Raw genomic sequence first — 14,208 nt, forward strand, 5'->3', positions numbered from 1 at the left:
TGCACGCCCCGCCGAACGCTCCGCTTCGAGCGTCCACTCAGGCCTTACACTTACGTTCGCGGCTTCGCGTCGTGATTCGCGCATGAGTATGGAGGGCCCTTAAAAGCGTATCCTTTTAAAATATTTATAAGGCTAACCGTTATAAGCAACATGCTTGTATTGGTGAGCGGATGATATTTAAGGGTTTTGTAAGGGTATTTGGATACCGCTTAATCATATTGGGTTAGCGCTTAGACAAGAGCTTTAAAAGTAAAATTTATCGGACAAAGGGTATGGTGAGTTAAGCCTTATCACAGAATAAGTAATAGTATACAGAACGGCCACGCACTGCCCCGCCCCGACTTGAATTACCTCGCCCCGCGACAGTAGATTGACGGCCGTTTGCCGGCCGCTCAGTACTATTTATAAGCAACTTACTCACTTTATGACGCATGACGCGTGTACAGACGTGCCGTTCACACATAGAAACGCAAGTGATTTTTGATGTATAGCGTGTCCGTCCTGTGGCCTTATCAAAACCCTATAACATCAATGTTGCCGGTTTACATTGTTAAGAATTATGGCAACATTATGTTCTAATGTCACAATCAGAGCTGTCAGTGTCAGTGTCACTAGTGTCAGTGTCATTCATAGACTAGCTACATATTATTGTGGAATGTGCACTGTGCTGGGTTTAAGTTTGGAATACATTAAATTAATCATTAATTCATATATAATGCTAATGATAATTTACATTAAACATTGATTAAGACAATTGAATTGCATTTGTCAAGTGATCTAATAACAGAAAGGTGCTCACATGGGCTTTATTCACTCTGCAACCGGTAAATAGGAGGCCATACAATGCTGTACCCATTTTCATAGAAAAGCGACAAGCAACATTTCAAAATTAAAAGAAGTAATCAAGTATAAACTCAAAGAAGATTAATGAAGGTTAGTATACTAGTCTTAAGGCCAATAAGGGCAATGTTGTAATTAGATAAGTACTCATTAGTAAGGTTGCCATTGAACGTTATAATCATAAATTATTCATTAACCGCAAGATTGTAGCACGTATCTAACATTCCACTATCCGGTTTCCAGATCTCGAAATGGACGGCACATACGACGAAATCATCTCCGATAATCCGTTCTTTGTTGAACTAAAAAACGAATACTCAAACTTGTTTCAGCACTGTATAACACAGTCATGGATTATTTGCGTGCCTAGAATAGGAAGTTTGAACACTCGTGTATTCACAGTAGAAGACTTCTGTGCTCATATTTTGGTTCCAAGCGAAGAACTTCCTGAGACTCACTATAGTACTCTGAAAGAGAAACAAGTGACTGTCACCAACAAGGTCATCACACTAGAAGTGACCAAAGCTCTTCCTTTACAGAGCCACATATTGTTTGAAGAAACATTCTACACAGAAGACTCCTTTAAATACAAGGTTTGGTGTATAGAGAGCCCACTAGAACTCACTACAGCAAGTGATGACAATGCAATTGCTAAAGAATATTTAACATCAATAAATAACTGCATTGATTTACTGTGGACTCAAGCCGCAGGTCGGCAAGTGTTAGACCAAATAGAACAGAATGTACAGCAATTCATAAAGAAACATTCAACTTTGCCTGTAGCTATTGCATCTCTTCGAGATTTGGTGAGTGAACTATATACCCAGTGCCTTCAAACAGTACTACAAAATCGTAGGATTAGAGAAAAATCCAAATCGTGTAAGCAGATACTAGAAAATCTCAAACTCGCTGTTGAATGCTACATGCAACATTTGTTATTCAACCATTTGTTCAAACCTATTTGTACATGCTGTGCTTATGAAGACTCACATCTTAACAAGAAAATAAGAAATATGAGTGACATACAACTCCGGGATTTAGACATCAAAAAAGACCTGTACCCTGCTGTACCAAAAGCTAAACAGATTCTTTCAAAAATTGACTCTTATAATACTGTTTTGGAAAAGATTTTGTGTGTTAAACAGGCACTCAATGCAATCAGCAAGAAAGATAGTAGTAACAATGTTGTACTTCTAACTGCAGATGACATGTTACCTGTTTTTGTATTTCTGGTTATAAAATCAGGTTTGCCAAACTGGTATAGTCAGCTAATGTACATGAAAGAATTCCGGTTTAGTGGCATTGGCAAAGGGGATGGTGATGAGGGTGCATTCCTTATAACGACTTTAGAAGCTGTTATAGAGCACATACAGTCAGGAGCCTTAGGAGGCCAACCAGACCCAGAAGCCTATTACTATGAAAGTAATCTAACACAAGATAACCTTAAGGATGGAAAGCCTAGAAGAGGAAGCTTAACAGAATCAATTTCAACATCAGATACTAATGGTGGGGATGAAACATTAGAATACATATTTGAACTCATCAAAATGAATCATGCTGATCAAATACGAGTCATATTGGAACAGAATGCGAAAAGTGTACAAAAGCTGCAAAGGAATGAAAACAGTGTTTTTAACAAAATGTTAGAGACTGACTTTAGCAGCGAGGAGGACAGTGATGCTGATAATGAATTAGATGAAACACAAGTTTACCAAAAACTTTGTCACCCATTATGCAGTTGCAAGAAGTGTTGCCGTAAATTATCCAAAAGGTTGTTGAAATCTTCTCCTACTGTTACATCTAGAGATAGCCATGGCCTGACCCCTTTACATGTAGCCTGCATTCATGGAAAGGCAGCAGTGGTTGAGCTATTAATTGAAATGAACTCAGAGGTTAATGCTACAGATCTCAATGAATGTACGCCACTTCACTATGCTGCATCTAGAGGACACCAGAATGCTTTGCTGTTGCTGGTTCATTCAGGTGCCAATGTGAATCAAGCTAATATAGACAAAAATACGCCACTGCATTTGGCTGTTAACAATGGCCACATAAACTGTGTGAAAGCTTTAATATACTTTTCTGAACACAACAGGAAGAAGATCAACGTAAACTGTGCTAGTCAAAATGGCAACACACCTCTGCATCTTGCATCCAAGTGGGGTTACGAAGGCATAGCTAAGCTTCTCATAGAAAACGGTGCAGAGCCATCCTTGCAAAACCGCTATAACAAAACAGCCTTTGATTATGCACACAACCTGAGGATACTTAAAGTTTTAAAAACTTGTACTCCTAGCTTGTATGAATACATACACATAAGCAGCCCCAACATAAAACCACTGGAATGTAAACCTAACCATGAGGTAAATAAGAAATTAACTACTGTGAATAATAATCAATCTGACCATGCATCAAAGACTGTTCAAAATCTAAAAACTCTTGAGAAAATATCAAAAGCCATTTCATATGCTGATGTAAAGCTGGCTTGTTTCTACATGAATATTAACTATGAGGATTATACAGACAACAATAGTAATGTTGGTATCAGTAGCACCAATGCAACATTTTGCCATCCGCTATGCGAGTGTGAAAACTGTAAAACTAAGACTTCACCAGCAAAATCCCTGTATGACGTAAATTTTGCAGACTCCAATGGATTTACTGCGCTCCATCATGGTGCTCGCTGTGGATTAGACGAACTTTGCAACATATTGATCCTAAACAATGCCAATGTAAACTGTGCCAGTAAGAAAGGTCAGACGCCTCTACACTTAGCAGCTTTAAGCAATAAGATCATAGTGATCCGTACACTCCTAAATAACGGCGCGAACGTGAATGCAACCGACTGGACTGGCAATACGCCGTTGCATGACGCTAGCCACCAGGGGAACATTGGTGCTGTCAAAGTTCTGATCAGCTTTAATCCTGATATATCAATATTCAACAGTTCTGAGAAAACTGCCTTGGACACTGCCAAAGAGAAAGTCTATCTTACTATTATTGACTTGATTGAGAAGTATGCTAAAACTTAAGACTTGAATAACTCTTGACGGTATAAAATGTGTAGAGGTAATTTACTTACTATCAACTTCCTAAGATGTATTTAATGTAAGAAAAATCCACACTAGGTACTATTTAAAATAAGTTAATTAAATTACATGACATTATATGAAAGAAAGTGAAATTATCAATTTAAAATAATTGTTGGCCATGATTGTTTATTATTCTGTATTTGCTTTATGATTTTATTTTTTATCAAAACATTTACCCTGCATTGCTTGCACAAATGGGTTTTTGTGCCATACCGCGTGGGCAGCTTTTCGCCATTTTATTTGTTTAAGACTGATTTTACTTATTACTACTAAATTTAAAACAAAGTGTTTGTCTCTATACAATGACGAATTTTTCTACTTGATGACTGACAATAATCTACGTCGTGTTTTTAGGATAGATATAATTTAGAAATAAGACAAATCAGCTTATAAAAAATCTTGTTAGCTATATTTAATTTTAAACTTCATGTTATAAACATACAAACATTGAGCTTAATTATATACATTTACACACTCACGTGTTAAATTTACATTCATTGTCACTTATAAAACCAATGTGAGTTAAAAAATCTCATGAATTATTGAACTGAATGTTGAATATATTAAAAAAAACAATAGTTTACCAAGGCCTATTATACGCGTTAAATTATAACACTCATTATCTTGTGGCTGATGTTAATTAGTTAAAAACAACTTTATGGGAACAACTAAAATTATTTTATTTGTGTTTTTTTTCCATCCATCCATGGCGTGGTCCATGGCGTTAGCCGCGATAGCTTAAAACGCCGGTTCGAATCCGGCCTTCACACTGGAGGGCAACGTCACTTTTTCTTAAATCTTTGACATCTGTTTCAGTTTATAAATTATTTATTTAGTTAGTTTACAAGTGAATAAGGATTCAATTAAAAAACCCCTGAGAAAACGAATGTTCTGTTCACTAATCCTAAAAACCTAAGATTCATCAGACATATTTATTTAAAGAAAACCGGAAATGCATTTGTGCACAAAGTTCATACTTACAATATACAAAAAAAAGAAAAAGCAGTTTTAACTCACAACAAATTTAGATTTATTTATACCTTACATGTATAAATTAATGTAGTGTCGTGTTCCCATCGGTGAGTAAGGTTGCCAGAGCTCAATGAGGGTGCATGTAACACCTATGGAGTTGCAGGCGTCCATAGGCTATGGTGACTGCTTACCATCGGGCCGTATGCTTGTTTGCCATCGACTTAGTATATAAAAAATATATTTTCATGTCAACTTATTAACATCGTTCACGGAAAAAAAATAATTACTGCCTATTTTTTTTTTATTATACATTCATTATGCATTATTTGTTAGTATAAGTAATACAGGAACATTATTCACTATGTTTAACTAAATAAAAACATTTTTTATACATTTATATCAAGCCTTACTGATTTGCATACCTACCACCTACCATTATAAATGTATATAGCACCTCGGCCAATATGTACATACTTAAAGTAAAAACTAGATTGTACATCCTTATGTAGTAAAATAGGTGTGATTTCACCTATTGACATCCCAGTATTTAACCGTCAACCAAATATTACGTCACCTTTTATAAAGTTCACTTTTGTCATTCGGTACACTTTAGTACTAATACTAAATTTAGTTTTTCGAGTTCGTTTTAAAGGATTAGTTCAAAGTTGACACATAGTCCAGCTATAAACAACATGTTCAACATATTGCCACAAACATAATTCACACACACATCATGAATTGCATATAACCTATAAATAAAACAAATTAAAAATACAATATTAGGAATGTTTGTCAAAAAACAGCTATAGGAAAATGTGTAGATAATTTCATTAACTTAGTAATAATAGTAACAGCAAAGATTTTGACTGGGCCCGTTTCATGAAAGCTTACAAATTGTACCTAATATAAGTCTATTTCCAATAAATTTAAAAAGAGGTTTCCACTAATGCATGGTTTATTACAAGTAACAAGCTTTCATAAAACGGGCCTCGTATCGTACAATAATTAAAATTATACAACTGGGCAATCTTTTCAGTTCCAAATAAAAACTCATGGTTCCAGCTACTTTTTAGGGTTCCGTAGCCAAATGACAAAAAACGGAACCCTTATGGATTCGTCATGTCTGTCTGTCTGTCCGTCCGTATGTCACAGCCACTTTTTTCCGAAACTATAAGAACTATACTGTTGAAACTTGGTAAGTATATGTATTCTGAGAGATTTTCACACAAAAATAGAAAAAAAAACAATAAATTTTGGGGGTTCCCCATACTTAAAACTGAAACTCAATTTTTTTTTTATCATCAAACCCATACGTTTGGTACCCAATCTATGGATAGGTCTTCAAAAATGATATTGAGGTTTCTAACAGCGGCGGCTGGTGACTATACATTATGGGTGTTCACTCACAGTAAAAAGACTACAACTACACATACTATTAACCGTCGCAAAATACCTATAGATGTCGGTTTTCGTCCACCCGGTCATTGAAGTCTAGGTTAACCCGGTTATAAATTTTCGGTATTACGAACATCTTGACGACCGATAGACGACAACTGCAGTTAATTTTTCAAATGGATTCGAGGTTGTGAATGTTTTCTTTATGGAAAGATGTGGTAAATGGGGTTGGCAACTGTCAAAGGTTTGCAAAGATAGCGCCATCATAGCTTGCCCCTTTTTCTATGAGATTTGGCTTAAAGGGCATTAAGAAAACAAAAATTTTATACAATTCTAGGGATTGACAGGGCAAGCTATGCTGGCGCCATCTGCTAATTATTTCGACCGGCCAACCCCATTGTTAACACACCGGTTTCGGTCCAAACAAACTCACCGCAAAGCCGCCGGCCACGCCCGCTCCAAACACAAGACATAAGGTAACACGAAAAACAAAATACCTAGTTACTTTTATCACATCCACACAACACAGCCGCGGTGTTTTTGTATATTGGTCTGATATGACATGTTTTTGTTTTCCTTCAAGTTCGTCCTTTTGTATTTAACTTGAGTCAATTTTGTAAACTTTTATCACATTCTCACGTTAAATTCATTCATTTTTAAAAACCTCAGAACAAACAAATTGTGTGCACTCACTGTTTAAACTCTTGTTTAATTATTTAAAATTAAAAAAAAAACCTTTAGTCGCAAAAATGTAAAGTTGATAGATTTCTTCTGTGAAATTGTACACCTTTTGTTACCTAATTGAAATAACAAGTACTGGTTTCTATTAGCACGACTTCTTATCTCTAGGTTTATCAGATCATTTTTTTGAAAAAAGGCTTACTAAATTAGTAATGAATTTTTTTCTGATGGACGTTAAGGTAAACGCGTGTAAAGCACTGACTTTGATGCTCTTATTTGTAAATTTCGTAAAGTTTGGACTGCTAAAAATGGTAAATTTGTGTAACACATATTCTGTACTCTAGGTTTATCAGATTACATTGTTGTTATATGACTTAGAGTTCGAGGAAATGAAAGTTAAACGAATTCAATTTTCTCCAGAAATGACCTCAAAACAAGTGACAATTTCTCCGAAAATCTACTTATTTTCGACGTAGATTGCATACTCAAATAATCTGCAATGTTTACTTAAACTGTTGCTGTACTTCATTTTATTTAAATTGCAACTTTTATTTTCTGACGATTTTTTAAAAACTTCCCCTTTTTCTGGCATAACATCGGTGACACGCGCTCGCGGCCTCAGTCCCGCGCGGGAGCTGGTAGAGGCAGGACGTTTGTTGATCGGCTCCGCACGTTGCATCGACGACGACGAAGTTATTTATCATTGTGTGCGTCGCTCGCCGTGTAAAAAGTTATATTTGTTTGCGTGTTTGGCTGTACTGTGTGCGTGTAAACTGCGACCAGAAACTTTAACCCTTAAATGCATAATGATGTATATATGCATCATATATTTAATACATAATATTTAATACTATGATTTTTTTCTTTATTTTTCCCTCAATCTATACAACATGACACATCTATTTCAATGGATTAAAAAGTTATACAAAAAATCATGCATTTAAGGGTTAATCCTTGGGTTGTAAGTACTTGTTTATTACGCCTTCAAAAAAAAGGAGGTTCTCAGTTTGACCCGTATGTTTGTACGTATATGTATGTATGTTTGTTCGCGATTATCTCGCATTTGGCTGAACCGATTTTGATGCGGTTTTTAGAAAAGTGTTTGTTACATTCTGGAGAAGGTTTTAGTATACATAGAGCTAAGCTGATGCTGAACCCTGGCTGTACCTAGTGGAACGCAGGTTTAGTGCAACATAGGCAAACGCTGTTTTGGTCTGTCTTGATGAGCAATTAGGAGAGCAGTACCCAAGATGGAGCTGATGCTGAACCCTGGCTGTACCTAGTGGAAATCAGGTTTCGTGCAACATAGGCACACGCTGTTTTGGTCTTCCGACACGTCTTGATGAGCACTTGGGAGAGCAGTACCCAAGATAGAGCTGATGCTGAACCCTGGCTGTACCTAATGGAACGCAGGTTTGGTGCAACATAGGCACACGCTGTTTTGGTCTTCCGACACGTCTTGATGAGCAATTAGGAGAGCAGTACCCAAGATGGAGCTGATGCTGAACCCTGGCTGTACCTAGTGGAAATCAGGTTTCGTGCAACATAGGCACACGCTGTTTTGGTCTTCCGACACGTCTTGATGAGCACTTGGGAGAGCAGTACCCAAGATAGAGCTGATGCTGAACCCTGGCTGTACCTAATGGAACGCAGGTTTGGTGCAACATAGGCACACGCTGTTTTGGTCTTCCGACACGTCTTGATGAGCAATTAGGAGAGCAGTACCCAAGATGGAGCTGATGCTGAACCCTGGCTGTACCTAGTGGAAATCAGGTTTCGTGCAACATAGGCACACGCTGTTTTGGTTATTCGACACGTCTTGATGAGCAATTAGGAGAGCAGTACCCAAGATGGAGCTGATGCTGAACCCTGGCTGTACCTAGTGGAAATCAGGTTTCGTGCAACATAGGCACACGCTGTTTTGGTTATTCGACACGTCTTGATGAGCAATTAGGAGAGCAGTACCCAAGATGGAGCTGATGCTGAACCCTGGCTGTACCTAGTGGAACGCAGGTTTGGTGCAACATAGGCACACGCTGTTTTGGTCTTCCGACACGTCTTGATGAGCAATTAGGAGAGCAGTACCCAAGATGGAGCTGATGCTGAACCCTGGCTGTACCTAGTGGAACTCAGGTTTGGTGCAATATAGGCACACGCTGTTTTGGTCTTCTGACACGTCTTGATGAGCAAATGGGAGAGCAGTACCCAAGATAGAGCTGATGCTGAACCCTGGCTGTACCTAGTGGAACTCAGGTTCATTTATTGTTATCAGAACTTCCACCCCCTTTTAACCCCCAGTACCTACTGCATGTTAAACGTGTGGTAGCTCTGGTCAGGTGCCTGCTTCATCTGGCAGCCCTCCAGGTGTTCCAGGTCTTGAAGAACTTAACCTGCCTACAGCATACTCTACCAACTTCAGATTAAAAGAGTTTTACCCCTGATCCGATGCGTCCAGCAGTACTCCAGGTGTTCCAGGTTTTGAGCTGTCTCCGTCATACACTACCCACAACACGTTGAGCGAGTGTTACCCACCCTTTGCACTCAGCAGCACTCCAGGTGTTTCAGATCTGGAGCTTTCCCCATCATACACTACCAGCGGCACGTTGAGCGAGTGTTATCCGTTACCCCTGACCCTTTGTACCCAGCAGCACTCCAGGTGTTCCACGTCTGGAGCTTTCCCTATCATACACTACCAGCAGCACGTTGAGCGAGTGTTACCCCTGACTCTTTGCACCCAGAAGCATTCCAGGTGTTCCAGGTCTTGAGCTGTATCCATCGTACACTACACACTACCAGCGGCACGTTGAGCGAGTGTTACCCCTGACCCTTTGCACCCAGCAGCACTTCAGGTGTTCCAGGTCTTGAGTTTTCCCCATCATACTCTACCAGCGGCACGTTGAGCGAGTGTTACCCCTGACCCTTTGCACCCAGAAGCACTCCAGGTGTTCCAGGTCTTGAGCAGTATTCATCGTACAACCAACCACACGTTGAGCGAGTGTTAGAAGAGTGGAGAAGAGAAGAGGATGACTTTGGAAATAAAAATTATTATCACCCTTCCCAACGATTAAGACTATCTCCATAATATCAAATTCCATCCAAATCGGTTTTATTGGATCCCATACAAATTTCCATTACCCCCCCCCTGCCCCCCGTTTCTGGGGTAAAACTTATCCTATGTCCTTCCCCAGGACTCAAACTATGTCCATACCTCATTTCATCTTAATCGGTTCAGCGTTTATTGATTCCCCATACAAATTTCCACCCCCTTAAAGGGTGAGTTCTTGAATAAAAAGTATTCTATGTCCTTCCCCGGGATTCAAACTATCTGTATACCAAATTTCAACAAAAGGCTAGTTTCCCCTCTGGGTTGGAACGTTGGAAAGTCAGATCGCAGTCGCTTTCGTAAAAACTAGTGCCTACGCCAATTCTTGGGATTAGTTGCCAAGCGGACCCCAGCAGACTTCCATGAGCCGTGGCAAAAAGGCTGGGATAACGCGAGTAAGATGATTATATATATATAAGATATTGCCTTAGTGCAAATCATTATCATCATGCTATATAATTTGTATGTATTATATGAATACATAGGTAAATTGTTAAGAGTAATAAACGATTATATCAAATTTACCGAAAGTTTTATTTTAACCTAATTAAAGTTATAAAGTGACGCATAATGTTGCGAAAGTATCAATATTGTTTAGGCGGTCGCGTTATTTCAAGCAGCGGCCGGCGTTCGGTTACTGTGTAAAAGTCGTATCTTCGCGCGTTTTCAAATCGACTACGGGCTCTTAAAATTGACTAAGGTATGTTTACAAACAAGTGACAATATGGCGCGCGTACCTAATGCGCGCGCATTCGATGAAAGGGCGCAAGGTCAAACGGGCTAGAAGCGCCGCTTCAATTTTACCTCTTCATAGAAAATCACGTGCGAAACTGTGGCGAAACTTCTCTTTCGCTCTTATTGAATTTCCTATTGATTTCATGTACTAAATCTTTTTCATAGGAGCGCAATTCAAAGCGCTCCGTTTCGAGCGTTACCTGTGATTGCTATATGAAATTATAGGACTAGGCCGAGAAGAGTCTGTTTATAAACTTATCTATACATATAATAAAGCGGAAGAGGATCGAAAGTCTGTTGTACATGGAAAATATTAAAAAAAAATTGGCTGGGGATACTTAGAATCGATAACAGAACACGGTTCAACAGTTTTCAGAATTTTTGAACGTGAAAACGGCTGAACGGATTTTGATGCAAACTTTACTAATCTGTCGAAAAAATCCGCGGCCAGATCTACGGCCTGAGTCCTACTAGCCTCGGCCCACATATCATAGCGAAATAAATGCCATCTGTACTCAAAAGGTAGACAAAGATTGCCTAGATGGATACTCAAGCGTAGTATCCAGTTAAGTCTATGAAAAACAACTTCAACAAAATTTTGAAATATTTTTATAAACAGACTTTAACAGTGTTGCAGTCACCGGATTCTAGTACTGTTACAGACACCTACCTAGCAGAGTACCTACTTTAGTGTCTATTGGTCCCTAATACTCGTATCATCCATTTTCAATCCTCTCTCACAGAAAAAAAATCATCTAAAAACCTTAAGTCACAAGAGATCTTATCTTACTACACTATTTATAATTTCTTACTTACAATATATTAAAATTCTCTTCATAAACAATAAATAAATCAATCACAATAGTAGTAAACTGTGCATTATTTGTGCTAATTAATTACTACTGGGGCGGCAAGCTCCATACGGGCATTTCCTCTCTCTTCTTCTCTTTTTTCTTGTTATGCCTATCTCTTAACCGGACATCGTCTTGTTTCCTATAATCACTGCTCCTCCAGTCGACTATTTTTCTTGGGGAACCTTCTTTTTTCCTGTCTTTGTTCTCGTCAAAGTACACTTTGCTTTTTACGAATAGTTCATTAGTTTCTGGATCGCAGAGGGCGGGGGGTAGTTCCTCTTCGTACTGGTCGTCTAGTTCGGCCACGTCCGTTCTGCTGAAGGTGTAGGAGTGAGGGTAGTAGTCTTGGAGGATGTCCTCCTGCCGGAATCGCTGCATCTGTATCCAGACGTGGGGCAGAAGCAGCGGGAACTTTTGCAGCCAGTACGTGATGAAGCCGTCGGGTAATTTGCCAAGGCTTTCTCTTATTTCGGGCTCTAGCTCTCTGTAGTGGTGTTTCTGGAAAACAGATTAAATATGATTGTAGTCCCTTAGGTCAGGGACTTTTTTAGTTGATATAAACACAGGTTTTTAGCCATAAACGTTTGGACTCGTACCCTACTGCGTTTTCGGTAGCCTCCAAAGCCTACAGCGGCCCAGCCGAGGCCAGAGTGACCTTCGACTGTCGGAGGTTCGTTTGCCCGTCGTATAGTGCCCTCACAACGCTTACAGTGCTGGCTGCCGGTTCGAATCAGTTAGCGCGCTCAAGGCCGCGTGAGTGGTGTTTTGTTTTGGACCGGTCATGAGCGTGTTTACTGTCATGTCAACGTCAACTGAATTTGAATTTTGTTCATTAATCGTAGTAGGGCTATGTTCCGAATTACGCTCACAGCACGCTCACGATCGGACCAATTCACGCTCATAGCGTTTGTCATTTGCGCTCAAGGTGCTTACGCCTGTGAGTGTGAGCACCGTGAGCGCTGTCCATGGACGTCATCAATGACGTCACGATATCTCATGTAAGCGCTATGAGCGTGAATCGGTCCGATCGTGAGCGTGCTGTGAGCATAATTCGGAGCATAGCCGTGGTATTACATTCTACCTGTTCAATTTCTATATTCAATATTTTAACAAATTTCTTTGATGGAGGCTCATTCCACTTATCCAATATCTTGGTCTAAGTTTTTACACTATTTGCGTAGCCATTTTGAATTAAATGTCATTCGTAATATTTGATCAAATGTCGGTGTTTCTAGTAAATTTGATCAAGTCATCCAATTTCTTTGATCAATGCACATTGGACAGTTATTGGACAGATGGAATACCACCCTAAAACACACCATTACTATAGAAATAGGGACGTGTACCGATATATTTGTCCACCTCGGTCGTCACTATCAATTTGATGGCAACTGTACGGATTTGAATCATCGGTACCGTGTCGTTTCCCGTCCCCGTCCCCGTCCCCAGTGTACCTTGTTCCGTATGGCGCGCAGCAGGTGCGCGACGCGGTCGCCGCGGTAGGAGCGGCGCGCGCGCAGGTCGGCGGCCACGCGGCCGCACACGCGCGCGCGCCAGTCCCCGCGCACCACGAGGCGAGCGCCCGTCTCCAGCGGGTGCGCCCGAGCCGTTCCCCGTCCCCGTCCCCAGTGTACCTTGTTCCGTATGGCGCGCAGCAGGTGCGCGACGCGGTCGCCGCGGTAGGAGCGGCGCGCGCGCAGGTCGGCGGCCACGCGGCCGCACACGCGCGCGCGCCAGTCCCCGCGCACCACGAGGCGAGCGCCCGTCTCCAGCGGGTGCGCCCGAGCCGTTCCCCGTCCCCGTCCCCAGTGTACCTTGTTCCGTATGGCGCGCAGCAGGTGCGCGACGCGGTCGCCGCGGTAGGAGCGGCGCGCGCGCAGGTCGGCGGCCACGCGGCCGCACACGCGCGCGCGCCAGTCCCCGCGCACCACGAGGCGAGCGCCCGTCTCCAGCGGGTGCGCCCGAGCCGTTCCCCGTCCCCGTCCCCAGTGTACCTTGTTCCGTATGGCGCGCAGCAGGTGCGCGACGCGGTCGCCGCGGTAGGAGCGGCGCGCGCGCAGGTCGGCGGCCACGCGGCCGCACACGCGCGCGCGCCAGTCCCCGCGCACCACGAGGCGAGCGCCCGTCTCCAGCGGGTGCGCCCGAGCCGTTCCCCGTCCCCGTCCCCAGTGTACCTTGTTCCGTATGGCGCGCAGCAGGTGCGCGACGCGGTCGCCGCGGTAGGAGCGGCGCGCGCGCAGGTCGGCGGCCACGCGGCCGCACACGCGCGCGCGCCAGTCCCCGCGCACCACGAGGCGAGCGCCCGTCTCCAGCGGGTGCGCCCGAGCCGTTCCCCGTCCCCGTCCCCAGTGTACCTTGTTCCGTATGGCGCGCAGCAGGTGCGCGACGCGGTCGCCGCGGTAGGAGCGGCGCGCGCGCAGGTCGGCGGCCACGCGGCCGCACACGCGCGCGCGCCAGTCCCCGCGCACCACGAGGCGAGCGCCCGTCTCCAGCGGGTGCGCCCGAGCCGTTCCCCGTCCCCGTCCCCAGTGTACCT

At 42.2% G+C, this 14,208-nt stretch overlaps 2 protein-coding genes across 2 annotated transcripts in view; one reads left to right on the forward strand and one right to left on the reverse strand.

Annotated features, from left to right (window-relative positions):
• The first annotated feature begins 646 nt into the window (after window positions 1-646).
• Window positions 647-3,888, forward strand: LOC134744269 (ankyrin repeat domain-containing protein 27-like). The gene is made up of 2 exons (XM_063678018.1): window positions 647-933; window positions 1,084-3,888. Exon 2 carries the CDS (start codon window positions 1,092-1,094, stop codon window positions 3,870-3,872), a length of 2,781 nt encoding a protein of 926 aa, XP_063534088.1. The 5' UTR covers window positions 647-933; window positions 1,084-1,091; the 3' UTR covers window positions 3,873-3,888.
• A 6,896-nt stretch (window positions 3,889-10,784) lies between these two features.
• The window catches only part of LOC134744283 (serine/threonine-protein kinase/endoribonuclease IRE1), a 45,952-nt gene continuing 42,528 nt past the window's right edge, over window positions 10,785-14,208 (reverse strand). The window contains exon 14 of the mRNA XM_063678036.1: window positions 10,785-12,170. Coding sequence (XP_063534106.1) covers window positions 11,718-12,170 — 453 coding nt within the window. The 3' untranslated portion in view covers window positions 10,785-11,717. The remainder of the gene's footprint in view (window positions 12,171-14,208) is intronic.

This window comes from Cydia strobilella, chromosome 9 (assembly GCF_947568885.1).
Source record: "Cydia strobilella chromosome 9, ilCydStro3.1, whole genome shotgun sequence".
Classification (NCBI taxonomy): domain Eukaryota; kingdom Metazoa; phylum Arthropoda; class Insecta; order Lepidoptera; family Tortricidae; genus Cydia; species Cydia strobilella.

What these genes read in the sequence shown, in the direction of transcription:
- LOC134744269 (XM_063678018.1), top strand. Translation starts at nt 1,092, where the DNA reads ATGGACGGCACATACGACGAAATCATCTCCGATAATCCGTTCTTTGTT.